General features: G+C 40.1%; 1 protein-coding gene across 1 annotated transcript; it reads right to left on the reverse strand.

Moving 5' to 3' along the window:
• Positions 1 to 8,470: 8,470 nt before the first annotated feature.
• On the reverse strand, positions 8,471 to 18,173 carry ccnl1a (cyclin L1a). The gene is made up of 10 exons (XM_034700473.1): positions 17,836 to 18,173; positions 17,529 to 17,603; positions 16,129 to 16,238; positions 14,168 to 14,288; positions 13,914 to 13,978; positions 11,618 to 11,717; positions 11,406 to 11,510; positions 11,001 to 11,251; positions 10,717 to 10,815; positions 8,471 to 10,245 (listed from the first exon to the last, which is right to left on the reverse strand). Exons 1-10 carry the CDS (start codon positions 18,073 to 18,075, stop codon positions 9,765 to 9,767), a joined length of 1,647 nt encoding a protein of 548 aa, XP_034556364.1. The 5' UTR covers positions 18,076 to 18,173; the 3' UTR covers positions 8,471 to 9,764.
• Positions 18,174 to 18,938: the final 765 nt, after the last annotated feature.

The raw sequence follows: 18,938 nt of genomic DNA on the forward strand, positions 1-18,938 counted from the left end.
TCTTGAATGGTGTCTATCAAGAGTAATGGATGGTTTTATTTCTTATATAGTGACTGCCCGTACTTACTGTTACACTCTCTGGTGCATATACTCTATGTTATTAGAATTTAATGTTACAGTACATAAGTGTTACAGATGATAGTGTTACATGACTGGATCACACATGATGGAAAATTGAATTTCCTCCTCTAGAGTCCAGTCGCAGCTGTGAGCGTCAACAACCCCTACAAAAACCAGCATCTCATTATTTTCTGATTTTAATGATGTATAATTATGGAGATGTAACTGAGTCCAGAGTAGTATTTAGCAATAATGACTTGATAGAAGCACAGACCTCATACAGACTTGTAGCAATAATGAGACTGAACAGATTCTTTCCAAAGCAGGAAGGAAGATGAAGAGGAGACTAATGGACAGCACATGGAAGGGCATTCATACTAGAGAAGTGTGTGTTTGTGTGTGTATGTGTGTATGTGTGTGTGCGCGCGTGTGTGTGAGAGAGAGAGAGAGAGAGAGAGAGAGAGAGAGAGAGAGAGAGAGAGAGTTTAAAAGCAATAGTTACAACATTTTGGGAAATCCCCTGATTTGCTTTCCTGCCAACAGTTATACGACATGCCCGAACCACTCTTATGTTTGTTTGTTAATATAAAATCACAGTCAGAAGATGATTGGATTAGCTTAGCATCAAGACTTGAAATTAGGGAAACAGCTTTAAAGGCTCTGCCTAATTTTAACAAAATCTACCAAACAGCAGTTCTTAGGCTTAGTAATCATTCATTTATGTTTTGTTTGTTTTATGTGAAGAAAAATAAAATAAAAATATGACTAGTGGTTGTTTAAGTTGTATTGTCAAACTCAGTGTTGTAGTACTCCAATCCAGGAATTTGACTCAAGTCCTCATTTTCAGGACTTCTGACTTGACTTGGACTCAGATTCAAGTATTGACTGCTTTAGGACTTTGATTTATGTATTGATGAAGACTGTTTAATTTTTTTGTTGGTATTTAAGTATTGCGCCCTAATAATTAATTCAGTTTCACGCAAGGGCCGCCACGTGTTCATGCTCATGTTCCTGCATCCAAATTTACATGTTGAAAGAGACGCCACCAATCATATGTTTTGCTTTCGACCGATGCAGCAGAAACAGAGCAACATGAGGAGGGAAACACACAAGGGCAGGAAGTAAAACTAAACTGGAAACACAGTGATTCAGGACTACAAAACAGGAAACACAAGACAAGACTAAGACACATGAGAAAATACAACAAGAGACATGGATCACTCATAACAGAATAAACACGAGAGGAACCCAGGCATGAAACACAAGGAAAAAACTAAAGTAAACATCAACTCATGACTAAGCTAACCAGCTGCTAGCTGTAGCTTGATCTTAACAACACTGACATTAGTTGTAATCCTCTCATCTTTTTGAATAATTGCTTTAATATACAGATTATTTATTTGGGAATTGGGATGTACATACTTAGTCCAATGTTTTTAATTATGTGCTTTATTTGTCATTTATTTTGTATTTTTACATTGTTGTTAGCTAAACATCAGTGTGCAGCTGCTGGAGTTGAGTAATTCAAAAGTCAGAAATCTGTCATCCAACATATAAAAGCATGATGTTGGAAGAAAACATTTTGACCCAGTTTTCATGTTTTGCTCTCGTACTAAAGTAGCTTATGAAACAAGCCCCCCTAGAAGTGAGTGCAGTGGTCAGATTTCTGGTCTTTTAAAAAAATCAACACTGTATGGACTGAGCTAATTCTGGCTTCCCCAAACAAGAAATGTCTGTAGTCATTTACTTCTTGGTACACTGGGAACGCATTTGAATCAAATGTTGCGTAATTGTGACAGGAAGAGTTTGGACCACAGATTTGAAAGAAAACACAGAAGTAAATCAGGATTGTCTAGCTTCTACAAGGACTCTTTGATTTTATTTTTCTGAAACAACAAAATACTAAAGTTGATATGCAGCAGTTTCTCATTTTAGAATGTTCCCTTTTCAAAGATCTGAGTTTGAAAGTTTGTGTGTTTTGTGCTCTGTAGATTAAGCAGTGATTGAACCCAGAGGAAGTGAGCATCTGACTGTTAACACTGTTGTTTTTCTTCTGACTTCAATGAACTGAGACAGTTCCTTTCTTCCTTTATTCTTGACTTTCTACCTGAAAATGACAGCCTGTGGCAGTACATGGTGAATGTAGAGCGCATGAACTCTCTTTTGTTACTCACTTACACGAAGGAGGATGACAAACACGTCTTGATCTAGTTAAGCTCTGAGCTGCCAGCCCCAGATAATTTCACAGTCGACTGTGGCGAATCAATTATTCTGAATGTCTGATTCTGATCTTTATCTGGATCCACATCCGAGGTGTGTGTCTGCCCACAGGTGAACACACTGCTTTGGTAAGGTTTGTGGTTTCAGAAATAAAGTGCTATGAATATCTAAAATGCCTATGGTAGTTTTAATTTTAACTTGTGTGACAGACGAGCACTTTTTCTTTGGTCTTAAATTGTCCCAAAGCCCAAATCCTGTTAGCTTTGTACATGCAGTCATAACACTGCCTTTCCCACCAGCTCGAGTTACCAGTCTGTGCTTTCTGCTGTCTCTGCACATCGCCCCTGACACAGCCGAGCTGACCTTTATCTGCTTATTAATCATTTTATTTACATTGTGCTTTTCTTTCACATTTGGATTTCCTCCCTTCATCCTACTTTTTTATTAAATTGTGCCATAATTTAACAAACGTCGTTCATGGCTGTAGCATTGGTGATGTCTATCTATCTCAGGGGTTACCAAAGTGGGGGTCGCCAGGATCTAATTGGGGGTCGCAATTTTTTTTCTAAAGTAATCTAAAATTTCGTATATATTGCCATTACTGTAAAAAATCATTTTTTTAAGTAATTCATTTAGAAATACATTCTTGCAAATAGATTTTTTTCAGTAGTGTTCTGCCTTTCTTTAGATGACTCCTCAGGTTAGGGTCTGTTTAGTTAATTAACAAAAGCATCAGTAGCAGCGGTTAATTCATAACAGCACAGGAAACACAGCCACATGTGCATGTAGGTGGCTACTTTTCTGCAGACTAGATAAATTAAGTATGAAGCTACATTTAATCACTTTGAGGGACAGTGGGGGTTGCAAGTGTTTGGCACCTATATTTTGGGAGTCGTGGGCTGAGAAGTTTGGGATCCCCTGATCTATCTGATGGTTGGTCCACCAATTTCTTCCATACAAAAATAGTTCAACAGTTGATGGCATGGTAAATATTGGATGTCTTTTACACCCTGTGCTAAACAAGAACACATACACTCACCCATACTTACACTTGATGATAGTCAAAAACTAAGCAGGAAACATTCACTGCCATCCTAAAGTGAAGTTCAAAACGTCTGTTCCTGCTGCTCCAAAGGTACTACTCAACTGATCTTTCAGTATTGCTGTGTTGATTTCTTGATGTTGAAGTGAATGTCTGATTATATGAATGTCAAAACAGTGTAAAATAACAATGTGAACACTCTCTGTCATCACGCTGCCATGTGTGGTCTAGTTAGCAAGACTCCAGAGCCAGCTTTTAGAGCCAAAATGAACAAATGTTTGGGGGTACTTTCCTCTTAATTGAGTACATCTGTAGGCAGCTGTGTAAATAGACTAGAGGATACATACTGTACAACCTATCTATCTATCTATCTATCTATCTATCTATCTATCTATCTATCTATCTATCTATCTATCTATCTATCTATCTATCTATCTATCTATCTATCTATCTATCTATCTATCTATCTACACTGGAGAATACTGAGCTCTTACTTTAAAGCACAATGAGATTACAGTTTCAGTTTAGAGAGCAGGTATCAGAATGGAAACATCTTACATTGATTGAAGCAAGTATTTAAGATTCGGAATGTATAAAACGTTTTTGAATACAGTTTAGGCATCTTTGATTATCTGTTACTTTAGTCTTCTGGTAAATTACTTTTGATTTTTTTATGAAGTCACTGTTTATTTTTTAACAATCACATTTGTAACACTTCAATCACATCTTGGAAAAAACTACTAATGAATGAATTGTGATTTTAACTTGTTGCCTTGTTTCTCTTGTCTTCCTGTTTTTTCTCCATTGTTTTTATATTACTATGAATTAACAATGAAAACAAAGAATGCTGTAATTTATTGACATGTAAACTGATATTGTGAAAGATTGTATACATACCTGTTGCACCTTTTGCATGTCTCACACTGCCTTCTTTTTCTTTTTCCTGACAGAACTGTTCAATAAATCTTTGCCAGTGAAATCAGTGGATCTCCTTCTTTGTCTGTCCTCACCTGGGTTTGGTTTTGGTCACTTGAATGATGATTTCTTGGATTTTTGTATGGAGAAAAGGAGAAATTGATTTGAACAAAGTAGGGCTTGTGTCTGTCCAGATGAAGTGACTCACAGAGCCCACAATGATGGGATTATCCAACCAAAAGCTCCGACTATTGATTCAGCGCTCACAGCTAAACTCCTGATATGATGCATAAACACAAACACACACTGTCTGGCAGTAATTTATATTTCCTATCTCCATGACACAATTATGCTCACATAAGAACAGGGAAAATGTGCTCTTGAATGTTAGATGCTGTGCCAACACTGGAAACACCCCCAGAGACAAGGGAGGAAGACTGTTATGCTGTATGCACAGAGAGTAAACCAAAACCTACCCTCTTCCGTGCGTGGTACTTCTGTCCAACCCCAGAGAGCTCTCTGGCACCAAACCCCTCAGACTGTTACCCCAATGTGAGTTTGTCATGACTGTCCTGATTCAGAAACCAGTTTTAAGCACCAGAAAAAGTCAGGGTGGCAGAGCTTATTGCATAACATTCACAAACTGACATTACTGCCCCAGTTGAGGCTTTCAAGAAACAAACTTTAAAAAAGTTTGACTGCAAGATCAACCTTGAGCTCAAGAAAATGATTCAATTTCAACCTTTTTCAATCGTTAATTATATGAATGTCTAACATTTTACAAAATAATGGACATGGGGTTTTACATTTCTGAATTGTGGACAGAAGAAAACTTTTCAATAAAACCACAGAAGAATACCTACTCTTATAAACAAACTCTTCATCAGCCACAAGCACATTTTTCTTTTTTGGCATTGAACTCACCATAAAGTTCAGTAAGGCAGCTCACATTTGTTTGAAACTTTCATCGCAGCAGAATATTGTTTGTGTTGGCCTCATCACCAAGCAGTTTTATTTACATGCAGTAATTTGAGGACTGATGAGATGATATTTCTGCCTCCCTAGCGAGAGCCTGCAGGTCAATGCCGGAGAGGTAGTGGGGCTGAAAGTATGAGCGTAGTACTGGTACAGGGCACCAAATTGAGAGGATAATGTGTGTCAGGTGATTGTGAGAATGACAGATGTAAATCAGTGCTAGCTTGAACTAGAGTGTAGGCGGTCATTAAGAAGCAAGTGGCAACCTCCGGTCTCAAACTAGGATGCCCATGCGGAAGTGTTATGAACTGCAATTCATCGAGAATCCGCTTGAGGCTGGCTGCAGAAACACCGGAAACCACATAGACATGATGGGAAAAAGACGATCTTTGCAGCATTAATAAACATGTTTACAGCCTGGTTCAAAAAACAGCTTGGCCCCTACAAAGCTAATTTCTCTATCGGTTGACTCCCGGTCGGGAACACATAGCTGTTGGTTAAGAGGCTCAAACCCCGCCCCTTTACATCACAGTCTGCCTAGTTGAGTTCCGCATTTCCAATATGGCTGCCGCCGTCGATTGGCTTCAAAACAACGCTCAGGAACGGATGGTTGACGTCACAGATACTACATCCATACTTTATACAGTCTATGTTAAGAAGTCTGCTGCAGTGTTTTAGTGTGTGAAAATCTTGGATTTTGCACATTAGTATGTATCATCAAAAAGGTTCTGTAATCCCTCAGTCCTGCAGCCAGGTAACAGTGGTCAATATGAATTTGTATGTAATGGTGCTTTAAAGTGCATCATAGATGATTTGGCTGTTACCTAATACTTTGGTGAGATACTCTAGATTGTTGTTGCTCAATCTTTAAAATGTGTCGCACATCAGATGACAGGGCTGTCACTGTGTCTGCGTGTGATCATGTCCTTGTGCTTTCTGTGTGACAGCAACATGATGAAGTGTGTAACAACCAATGAGTGAAAAGTCTGAAGCAGAACAGCCACATCAGAGCAGAGGGCGGTTAGGGCTGGTTAAATTCAAGAGAAAATCTCCCCAATATGTCCCCTAAACCTCGTCCTCTTGTCTAAAAAGAATGGTCATCTTTGCTGAAATATACTCAAACAGGAACTAACAAAGTCCCAGGTCATTTGTGGCTTCCAACAATTTAATAGATGACACCATATGAGGCAATTCACTGAAGGATCACCCCTTATCTCATTTATTAAGTTCTCATTTATTAGGATTTGGCTGAAGCATTTTTATGCAATAATTTGTTTTACATAATATTTGGCAAAGAAACCATCACCACACAACCTCAAACTGTATTAAGTCACAGTTTTACAGTCTCTGTGGAAGTCTGTTTAACAAATGTCTTTAAATCAGTGCAATGTGATGCTGTGGGGTAATACCTTGGTTTGGGTTTTTTTAAGCACATGAATTCTTATGGATGTTATTGAAATGAATTTTCTTGTTTAAAGCTTGGGAGCATGTCTGTACTGGTTGAACAATCAAATTAAAAGTGAGACATGAACATTACTTTTTGTCATGGCAAACAGCACCCTCTGGCTGCCATGACAAAAAGGAAAAACATTCCAGATCAAAATGCAAGACTGCACTGAAACCTGTGCATCCCTTTTAGCTTAAATTTGGCTTCCTAAAACTTCAGTTGCTCTAACTCAGGGATTCCCAAAGTGGGAGTCAGGAGGAACCCATGAGGGGTGAAGAGATGACTTCTGGAATGTTGTTTTTTAGTAAGTAATCTAAAATTGCATATTTTACTCATCATTGAAAAAAAATATTGACAAGTAGTAGTAGTAGTAACATTTGGAATTAAAGTTGTTCTCATTAGTTTTCTGCCTTTCTTTGTTGCCAGATGACTCATGAGATTAGTTTTAGTTAACAGTTAACAGTTAATTAAACAATAGCCTCAGTAGCATAGGAAACACAGCAGCGTGCATGCAGGCTAATTTTCTGCAGACCAGCTAAATGAAGTATGACGCAACATTTAATCACTTTGAGGGATAGTTTGGGTTGAGAGTCTATGGCACCTATATTTGGGGGTCACAGTCCAGAGGTGTCAAGTAAATAATAATAATAATAATTCATTTTATTTATAGGCGCCTTTCTGGACACCCAAGGTCACCTTACAACATAGCAATAATAAAAGCAACACTCAACAGTAAATAAAGACATAAATACTACATCAAGGGGGAGAGAGTTCCAGAGGCGGGGGGCCGAGCGGCTGAAGGCTCTCAACCCCATGGAGGTCAAGCGAGCAGGTGGAAGGGTGAGTTGGATGGAAGAGGAGGACCTGAGACTACGGGTGGGAATTTTAGTATGGAGGAAGTCAATGAGGTACTGAGGAGCTAAGTTGTTGATGGCCTTGTAGGTGAGGAACAGAATCTTGAAGTAACAAAGTACAAATACTTCGTTACCTTACTTAAGTAGACATTTTGGGTATCTATACTTTACTGGAGTAATTATTTTTCAGCTGACTTTTTACTTCTAGTCCTTACATTTTAGAAATAGCCTCGTTACTCCTATTTCATTCCGGCTTGTCATCTTTAAAAAAACATACATTTATGTACATTGACACTCAAATAAAGGCTGTTGATAAACTATTACGTTTGACTTTTTGCACCATTACAATACTTATAGGCAACTAGTCATCATATCTTCCACTCCATGAAACACGTTAATGCTCAGGAGTACACATATATGGTTCTTAAGTGTATTTGCATTGTACGAAAATGCGTTCATTTTCAATGGGCATAAATGCGTCTGAAACAGGTGCAACCCAAAATATTTCAACATTAACATATTAATATATTATAGTCATTATGGCCTTTAGAAACACGTTTTTCTGGGAGGTGGGGTAGTGCACTATAGGCCCCTGTGGCGCAGCCTAAGATTTTGTCCTTAAAGACATTTTTTTCCCCTTACATTACTTTTATACTTCCAGTAGTTTTGAAACCAGTACTTTTATACTTTTACTTGAGTAAAAAGCTCGAGTTGATACTTCAGCTTCTACAGAAGTCTTTTTAAACTGTAGCATCTATACTTCTACTTGAGTAATGAATGTGAATACTTTTGACCCCTGTCAGTCTGAAAAGTTTGGGAACCCCTGCTCTAACTCATGTAATCACACACATACAGTCCATTCAACACATTCAATCAATCCTGGATTATTTCCTTCTCTTACAGCACTATGCAGATTCCTTTAGTTTCAGCATGCAACAATTGAAGGAGAGCACACAGTTCAGTGGCGTAACTCATTTATTGTTGAATAAAAATTGGACATGAACACGTGCAGACTAAAACCAGTGTAACAAATTGAAGATCCTACAATGTTTGAGATCAAGTCTGCATCCCCTGCTGTAAAAAAAAAAAAAAACATACATCTTTAATCAGCTTCTTTTTTAACTGTACAAAATACAGCTTTAAGCAACATATATGTCCAAACATGAAAGGAAAACAAAAAAACACTCGCCTGTCAGTCCCTTAATGTGCAAACATATTGATCTCCCCTGAATGATCGTTTTTACTTTACATTTAGTCATTCAATCCTTCTACTGCGCAGTTTGCTTTTATAAATCAAAGCATTCACTTGTCAGCAGACGTCAATCCATCTTTACACTGTAAATAAGTTCCTTTTTCCCCCCAAGTCCACAACTTTACATGTAAAACCAAGGACACAAAGGTAGGCTAGAAAGATGGTAGCAGTGTGGAGTGAAAGTGGGAATCATGGGAAAAGAAAGAAAAAAACCTAATATTGAGATGATGATGATAACAGGCTTTAGACTAATGTCATAATGCATTAGTGCCTTCTCTCAAAAGGCAGCTAATGCTACAGTCAACTTCAAACTGGATTACCTGGGTTCCTCATATGCACACATTCGATCTACAATAGCACAATAACAACCACTGCAGGCTAAATATCAGCTTTGAGTGTGTCATTGTGTAGATGAGTCAAAGAAATAATCACTTAGACGTATGTGCATGCAGGACGATGATTCAGGCAACAGTGTTTCAATGTCAGGGCTTTACTACAAAGTTGTCAATTGGGACAAAAAGTTCTTTATGAAAAAATAATTGTTTTCTTATTTGGCCTTAGGCAACAAAAGAAACTCAAGATTCCTGTAAATCATAGTAAAATTGGTCAGTTTCAGGATGCATGTAAGAAACCCAGCAATGATGGCAAATCGTACTCCAAATCACATCAAACTCTGCGTGCTAGCTGTATCGGGCTAAAGATAAGCTGCGTTGCGTGCCCAATATACTCATTGTTCTTGTTGTCAACCCAAAGACATGTCAGCCATGTCACCTGCCATGTTACAGGCAACAGATATTTTGTTTACTTACAAGACTAGTTTGAGTTATAATATTTACTCAACCATTCTAAGTACATAAAGATGTTTGCTGACACAACTCCAGTTGGCTGAACTGTATTTAACAGGATAAGAGAACACACAAGGTTGGATGTATTTGGAGTGCACTGATTATACAATGGTGACCATCAGTCCTAGAGCCTGTCTGCGTGTTTGAGTGTATCTCAGCGCCGGTGGCGGCTATGTCCTGAGTGCCCACTACTGCTGTGGTGTTTGCTCTTGTGGCTACGCTCCCTCTCTCTGTCCCTGTCATAGGACCGAGATCTCTCCCTCTCCCTCCTGTCTCCTCTGTGACCGGCTCCCCGCTCGTGTTTGTGTTTCTTCGAAGAGAGGTCAAAGGAGCTGCGGTCTCTGTCTCTCTCGCGCTCTCGCTCTCGTTCACGGTCCCTATCTGCTTTCACCGGGGTGCGGGACCGTGTCCGAGAACGTGAGCGCTTCCTTTTGTGACCGGATCCTCCTCCTCCCCCGCTGTTACTGTGACGTCCACTCGACTTGGAATCGCTGTTGCTATGATGGCTGGTCTTTGACTTGAGGTGGGGGAGGAGGGGCGAAGGCTGATGACGCCTAGGCGATGGACTGCGGCTGTGGGAGCGCGAACGTGAGCGAGAGCTGTAGGTCCCTGAGCGACTGCGTCTGCTGTTATAGCTGTGGAAACAGAACACGAGAGAAAGATCAGAAACAAATCCAGCCACTGAGAGACTAACAGTTAGCAACACTCACAATTAAAAAAAACACCAAAGCCTGATTTATAAATCTGCATTGAATTGACAGCATGGCCTAAGCCACAGGTCGGCGTAGCTAACATAACTACACAGAGACCTATGCACGTAGCAGATGGGCACCTCCTCCAAAATGAAACTACGCATCGAATAGACGTAGACCACAAGCCCTGTGATCGGTCCGCTCGGCTGCACTGTATTCCCTGCACATCAGCTGTGTATTTCATCTTCTCCGATGTGTCCTCTCTATTCTGCCCTGTAATCATCGCTGTTTTCTAACAGCAACATGTATCAGCTCTAAATTAACATAATACGCTCTCCACTGCTTCTGCATAGGGTTCAACGCAGATGTATAAACCAGCCATGAGAATGTACCAACAATGTTGTACAAACTTACTGTCGGCGCGGAGAGCGAGATCTAGACCTAGAGCGCGTTCTTGATCGGGATCGGCTTCCACTTCTGCTGTTCCTCCCGAGTTTCACCTCTTTCCTCATTCTGGTTAAAAGAAGTTTGAAAGTCAAACAATATATTTAAGGTAAGACAATTAAGCACTAGCTCGGTTAGAAATAAACTGTTAAAAATACTTAAAGCTAATAAAGCTATAGAAGAAATAATAAACCTAAGATGACTTTGACCAAAACACCCTAATGGTAATAGAACCCTGTCATTTTGTCTCTTACCCATTATGTGGACTCTTGTTAACCGGGTTCCGTGTGTCTGGCTCTTTCTTAACCAGTTTCAGCGCCTGGGCATTCGGAGACTTCTCTTCCACCTTAACCACAGGGGAGCAGGGTTTGGAAGCAGGAGAGAAGCCACCCATAGTGGACAGAGCAGGGGTACCATCAGGGTTCAGGCCTTTAGCTTTCAGCTTGGCCTCTGCCAGGAACACCTTCCTCCGCTCGACCTCCTTCTCCAGATGATCATAGTTAGGCTGAAAAAGAAATTGCAATAAATTTATACACAGTCAACACCTAACGGGGGCTTAGTAGGCTTAATAGAGACGACACATTTCCAATTGGTTGAGACAGTTTGTATCCTTGCCACTGCATATATGAACATTTGATACGTCAACAAAAAAGAACTACCTTCTTCCTGGTGTACAATCTAAGGGTGGTGATGCAGATCTCTTTGATCTCCTCTTCAGTTGCTCCGAACAGCAGGAACCACTGAGGTCTTGATGGTAGAGGTATCTAGGAAATACGCACACCAAAATTAGCTTAATTGCTTAAGAGGATTTCTTTTTACTTGTCAAAACATGTTAGATATAAATAAGTGTTTCAGAGTAACATCCTCTTACCTGCAGAGCTCTGGCAGCCAGGAATATGCAGGCACATGCGATAGTTTCAGCTTGGAACCTCACGAACACATTGGTCCTCAGACAGTCATTCATGTAGTTCCTATGATTAAAAAGAACACACATAGAAACAAAGACATAGCATTTTCTCTACACAAAGCCAGCCCCCATCCAAAACCTGAAGTTTCCCCTACAGGATGATAATCTTAATTGATATAATAATTATCTTCAATCAGTAATACGCATCATCAGTGTGATCCAGATTGTTCTGGCAGCTGTGGATTAGACCTCACTTAATTTGTTACTTGTAGAAATCTTCACCATGACCTTTGTGGTATGCAGCTTCTTTACAACAATAACTGGTCGCTACATGTTGAAGAAAAAAATGGTTTCATTGGTGTATTTGACATTTGAAAACACTTCCCATTTCTAGTTCTAAGTATCAAATAATCTATGAAGTTTAACTTTGTCCATTTCTCTCTGGGGCATCCATGGTGGTGGCTGTATGTCACAGGGAAAGAATGAAGACACAAGTGGGGAAGAAGCTATTGAAGACTTGCCATGACTATGTGACCAAACTATGAAGGGAGGAAGTAACTTGATCAAAGAAAATAATGACACAGGAGATGAAACATGCCATAGGAGGTTGGGGGGGAGGGGGCCAGACATGCACAACTTTTCATGTAGCACACTTTCAGATTGTTAGATCTGAGAGAAGAGGAAGACACTGGATGTATGGTCGGGTGGCAGGCTGACAGAGCTAGTGCAGTATTTGGAGAGCGTTTTAGTTTTTCTATTGATGATCCACAGATTTTGACCCTGCTTTAAGACCCGATATGACTACTACAAATCCCACTACATATACAGTGGCCACCTTGCCACAGAAGCCAGGTGTGATGTTTGTTCTAGAAAACAGATAAGGGATGAGTCAGCAGGTTGTCTAGAATAACTGGTAAATTGGATTAGCCATCAGGAGAGCATTAGGAGACAATATGGCCAGGATGTAAGTCGGGCAAATACAGGGTGATGTGAGCATCTATGTCTTGAAGAAACATAGAGGTCAGGGGGGCGAAATACATGTGATGACAGAAACATGATGGTAAAATCCCCATATATCAACTCCTCAGAAGACAGTACAACCAGCCAAAAATGCAGAACTGATGGAAAAAGCTGTGACAGGTCCTCTCTCTGGTGGTGACAACTCCCCACATTCAGAATAAGTGTGTGTCCATACACTGCTCTAATGGAGTTTTGCTGCAAATACTTGTTGAAGGCCTGCCCAAAACAAAAACTCCAAATCTAACATGCCATCAACAAACGACCTGACTTGCACTTTGACAGGTCAGTGTGAGAGTGCCAAGCTAACGCGACTATAGATAGCACATGGCCGTTGGTTTCTGACTGCTGCGTGGGGCGAGACAGGTCCTTGGAGGCAAAACCTCAGAGCTGGATCAGCCTGTAAGACAGACACATGTCTGGACACCACGTCAGTTGGGGACAGGACACAGTCAACTACTGAAAATATTAATAAATAGGCAGGTTAACCCGTTTAAAAATATTCTGTTCTTGCAAAGTTTACTTGATGCTAGTGAACTAGAAAAAAAGGTTTAAAAATAAGTGTATCCATAGCTACTTGGCAAAATAGCTATTACAGTTGAAACCAAAAATACAAATCCTTTGGACACCCAAGAGAAAACAAGACGTTGTTGGCTGTTGGGAAAGGCCCGCCCTCCCCGTTCAGAGAATCTCGGCATTGGGATTGGCTGTCTGTAGAGGGCCAGCCAGCCAATGAGAGGAGCTTCCTGAGGTCATGTGGTTGGAGGAGGCAGAGTTCAGAGGTTCTTTATGTGACTTACCAGCATGGACTACCCTTTAATCAAAGAGTAGAGAGAAAGGACAAAGTTAAACCAAGTTCCCTGTGCAACGCAAATCAAACAGACTTTACAGCAAAGCCATGTAAGGGCAGACAAGAGAGTGAGACACCAAACTCATTTAGGCAATAAAATCAATTGCTCCATTAGAAAAAAAAGGAGGTGGAAGGGTTAAAATGGAGTGAGGGAATGTTCCAGACCTGAGCAAAATGGTTGTTGAATGAGTTTCAAACCTGAGCTTAGAACCTCAAGAGCACTAAGTCATCACTTATTAGATCCAGGCAGGTAAATCGAGTGCCTTTGAGCATGTCAACCATTTGAAACTCGTTCAAATCAGGGTTTAGCCCAGGTCTAGTGATACTTCTTGCGGACATGACACGAGTTGCTGCTGTGGGATACGGTGAGTGAAGAACTAGGAATGAACTTACCAGGCCGTCTGGACCAGCGTCTGGTTCTTCTCACATTCCAGGACTTGGAGGTACATGACGATGATCTGAAACATGAAATGATTGCCGGTCACAAACCACACAAGCACATGATGTGGGTTATTGTACAAGCTCAAACTTGTTATAGGAAGTGCGAGAAGTCAAAGCTGCTCACTGATTGGTTACCTCGGCATAGAGGAACAATCTTAAGTTGAGCTACATTGTGTCAAAATGTTGAGTGTGTGTCTTTTACTCACCTTGTGTGGATGCTTGACATGCACACAGAAGCCCAGCTCCTTCAGTACCCGCCGCTCCGCTTTGATGACTTGGTTTTTGGTATTAATGTAGTTCTGATCAAGTATCAATGAACTTGGTGTCCTGGTTTGTAAAGGAATCAAAATAAAATAACGTTTCCCTCTTTAGAAATCAAAGTTAAAATAAAAGAAAGTGCCCTTTCGTTCTAAGAACTTCTGTTTCTCTTTTCACGTTCCAACCAACTAAAAGCAACAGGGTTTGAATGTTTGAATGCCTGACAGTTTGCGGGGGGTTGCGGGCTCCTGTGGTTCCAGTCAAAGCATATGGGGTTTAGTTGACAGTCCTCAACCTCAATCACCTTGTGTCACAGCTTTAAAAGAAATATCAACTCACGTCATTGCCTAAACCACTACCTCAACAAGACACATGAAGCGATCCTCACACCTTAACCTCTAAGTCAAACCGATATAATACTGCGTTATTGATCTGTCACTCATTATATACTAATGTGTTCTCCACTAATGTAAGTATGAAAAAAGTTACTCTCTCGTTTTACTTTTGTAATATCAAAATTCAAAGAGGCATCCAAGTTGCCTTGTACCTACCTACTAACACCTAAGTCCTACATGCAAAAAAAATCTGATTATTTTATGTTAATGCATGCGACCAAGATACCTGCTATATAACTAGCTGGAATAAAAAAATTAAATATATTTATACGCTACTACACTTAAAAAAAATGTCACTGCATGCACTGAGCCTGAAACCTGTTACAGGCTGTGTAAGAGTTCATTGATGGACTAACCATTATTTGTTTAAATGTAAAGACATAACAGTCACTTCCAATACGTATCAGTGTTACAGTCCAGAGCTGGTATCCTGATGCCTCAAATAGAAGACAGTTCAGATCTACTGAATACCATCATGCTTCAAATCACATGCAGTGATACACTTCCCCAAATCAGTGTATCATCAATTGCTTAATGTGAAATCTTTCAGTCCAAAATAGACGTCTACAAAACGCATGATAAGCAAACTATTACATCATCAAATGTACTACATGTGCCAAGTAGATCTTGAATCTACAGTGCATGCACTCGACTCTAAATAAATCCTAAAGAGACATTACCTGCATCGTCTACGGGTCTAGAAATTATTCCCTCACTTCGACAAACAAGCTGATATTTCTAATAAAGCCATGAAGAACAGTTGGTGAATGGGGTTTTGCTTTTGAAGCACAAACAAAATGCATGGTGAGGAGCAGTCAGATGAAATCTACATTACCCAACGGTCCGCAGACGGACTGATACCCAATGCTTAAGATTGAACCACAGGAGTCCTCAAGGAGCCCCAGGGGCCAAGGACCTTCGGCCAACCTGTCATCCCCGATCCCAGTGCCCCGCGGTGGCTCAGACCACGGGCGTCTCCCACAGGAAGGGGGTGGGGTGGCCCTGGGGGAGGATAGAGACCCCCTTGCATCATGGTTGTCATGCCGACTGCTTCATCTTACGTACCATTCCACATCACCCAGGCTTTGGTAAATGTAGCTGGTCGCTGTTAGTTGGTTGCAAGGGAAAAAAGAAGCCAAGTTAATGCCAAGGCCTGATTTATTTACATGTACAGATTTCTATGAAGACAAAGGCACTAATAAAGCAGTGCCTTGTCTTACAATGATGAATATTAAATCCAATGTTTAACTGAATTTGCCGAGAAATCAATTTCAGGCGTTACAGGTAGACAATAATACTTCTGAACTACCAGTGAAGAGGAAACTGAAAAGTTTTAAAGTGGTTTAGATTGCATGGATGAACAGAAAAAGCACTTTCACAGCAAAACAGATCAACAACATACAATATTATACAAGTGTAAACCAAAACAAATCCAATACAGCAATACTTTCTGTTATATGTATTATTTTGTATGTATCCAAAGGAGGAAAACTTGGTTCAATGCTACTACTTACTTTTTGCCTCTCATCTGCCTCAGGTGGTGGAACACATTGATGACGTCTCGTATTCGTCGTGGCGCTTCTTCAATCTTGGAGGCCAAGTTGATACAAGCCATGGCAACAATCTGGAGAGAAGACAAGGAAGGCAGAGAGATAGAAACTGTGTTTACAAGATGTGGAACTAGGGATATAGTGTTTCCCACAATAGAAACGGAGTAAAGCGAAGTATTACAAGGTGTGTATGACCCTTTACTGTTGTATCTAGCTTGGTTGTGGCAAAACAACTCATCATTAAACAAGTGTGAGGAAAGCTTTAATAATTCAACAATCCACATAGTTCCTTTTGAGTCAACAGGCATTGTTTTTATCTGACACATACAGAAGCATAACACTATCTTATGTTTATCAGGGGACAATGTAAGCGTAGGTGTATTAAAACTATTTGACACTTACAAACACAAATGGTTAGAAGAAGTCATGTGTAAGCCCAAACTAAGAACATATTGTCTGTTCAAAAAAATAGATCAGCCAGAGCTTTATGTCACTCTTAACCTAACCAGAGCTCAGAGGTCTGTCTGTGCTCAGCTGAAACAGGTTGCTTCCACTCTGTTCCAGAGGAGAGAAAGTGTTCCTTGTGTGATGTGGAGGAAGTTGAAAATGAAATGCACTTTTTATTCTACTGTCCTTCATATCATGATCTCAGGTGCCTCCTTTTCAACAAAATATCAGAAAAATGTCCTGATTTGTTTTCCATGTCTGATGAAGAGATACTTCAGTTCCTGTTTACTCACAAAGTGTTTCAGTTTGCTCAGTTTGTGTTAAATGCTGTTCAGCAGCATAGGAGCACACTATTTCTGATTTAGTTGTTGTCACTGTCAAATGTCTTATGTGTACCACTGTGCTTTTGAATCACTTTAGGTCATTGTTGGACACGTGCAGTATTGTAACTGTTCTTCTACCTCTTCTTTTTCTTCTTATGTTGTTGTTCCTATTTTTGTTTTTGTTTTGTTTTCTAAGTGTCTTGTAAGTCCATATGGGCTGGGCACCTTAAGGTGCACGACACGATGAATAATAAATAAACTAAACTAAACTTAAAAACTGTATTAACGAAATGTTGCTGGTGAGAAAATAAACGGTACATCTTCGACGGTGCCATTTATGAAAATAAAACGTTTAAATATTAACCGTCTGATAGTTACATTTATTTATTACAGTGAGTGTGGTTTCTTAAGCTGTAACTCCTTTCTTATCGTTTTGAGACTGAGTATGTGTTTCAGGTCTTCCTGTTCTTCGTTCAGTAGTTAATTAACCTCGAGCATTACGTTTCAACAACATGGCTGCCACAAAACGGAGCTATAACGTTCTGACAAGACACCGCCAGGCTAACTAAGCACCAGAAAGTAGCAAAAACTTACCTCAAAGCTGTGTTTGACGAAGGACTTGGAGTAAAAGAACCGATGAAACAACACTTGTCCTGTTGCCATTGCCACCTGCGGAGAAAGTAGACGCATAATGTCGATACTTTGTCTTGATGTTCAGGCCTAACCTTGCACAATGGAACGGCGCCATTTTAACTCCACCACGCCAACGTCTAGGGCTAACATTAGCATGATGCTAACAACCAAGCAAAGGCCTGTTTATGGGCTAAACACGGAGGCGATGTGAATCAAACTCTCAACATGTATCAATATCATATATTCGACACTTCGTTGGAAAACGTACCTGGGGTAACCGAAGAAGAATGCCCGCCGACTGAATCAGCTCACATCCAAGGATACGAAGGTCGGTCTCCGTGTTTAGGTCGAGGCCATCGAGCATTGACGGCGTCGGGGAAAGCCTTTCCTCAGGTATGAGCGAGTTGTCGATGGTAAGATACACTTCAGAGTAAACTTTGTCACCAATAAGGATGCCATCGTTGTTTGTTGATGCAGTGGAGGATACAGAGAGAGGACCTGCGGCCATCTTCAACCGAAAAACAGCGATTACTAGCTATCGCTTGACCTGCCACAAACGGAGCGATGGCGGAACAGGATGACCGACAAAGTACGTGACGTCACTTTCGTGAATTCACTCATATGCACACCCGCGTCGTAAAATAGTTCCATAGAATCCAATAATTGACAATAACTGCGTTCATTACATCCCATTTATTCAACGGGAAAATAACTTAGATAATATTTTAGAGGCTTATTTTACTGTTTTAGAAAACGATTTTCTTTATAATTTACTGTTTACTTCGAACTCTAAAAAAAGTCAACAAATAACTCGAACATCAAGTAAACAAAGAAATCCATATAGTTTGATATTTTACATTTTTTTTCCACAGATGAATGGATAAACAGATCAAAGAACTTATTCACTGACCTTTTATACATTAAGGTTTAAGTTGGTTGCATTTTTGGAAATGTAAATAAGCTCATGCTCCCTTTAAGGGCTCCACGGAAACTCAGCTATCGCTATTTAAAGTATACCATCACAAAAGAATAATTGGGAAAAATACACTTTAGATCAGGCATGTCCAAAGTATGGCCCGGGGGCCAATCGCGGCCCAAGGTCCATTTATTTATGGCCCCAAGCTTCCATCTTAAAACGTGTTATTTATAGCACAGAAATTAATCACCTTCAGAATCATCTGTACATTTGCAGTTTCTTCCAAGCGCACAAACAAACTAAAGTCAATCCAGAAACATCTCAAAAAGCTTCAAATGGACTACCTGTCTAAAGCCAAAGCACTGGGAATTCTGCGAGATGGCAATAAAAAAGAAACACAAGAACTCTTAAAGTTGACAGGTTTTCAAATTAATGGTTTTATCTTGATGTGAAAA

The sequence above is a fragment of the Notolabrus celidotus genome, chromosome 14, assembly GCF_009762535.1.
Source record: "Notolabrus celidotus isolate fNotCel1 chromosome 14, fNotCel1.pri, whole genome shotgun sequence".
NCBI lineage: Eukaryota > Metazoa > Chordata > Actinopteri > Labriformes > Labridae > Notolabrus > Notolabrus celidotus.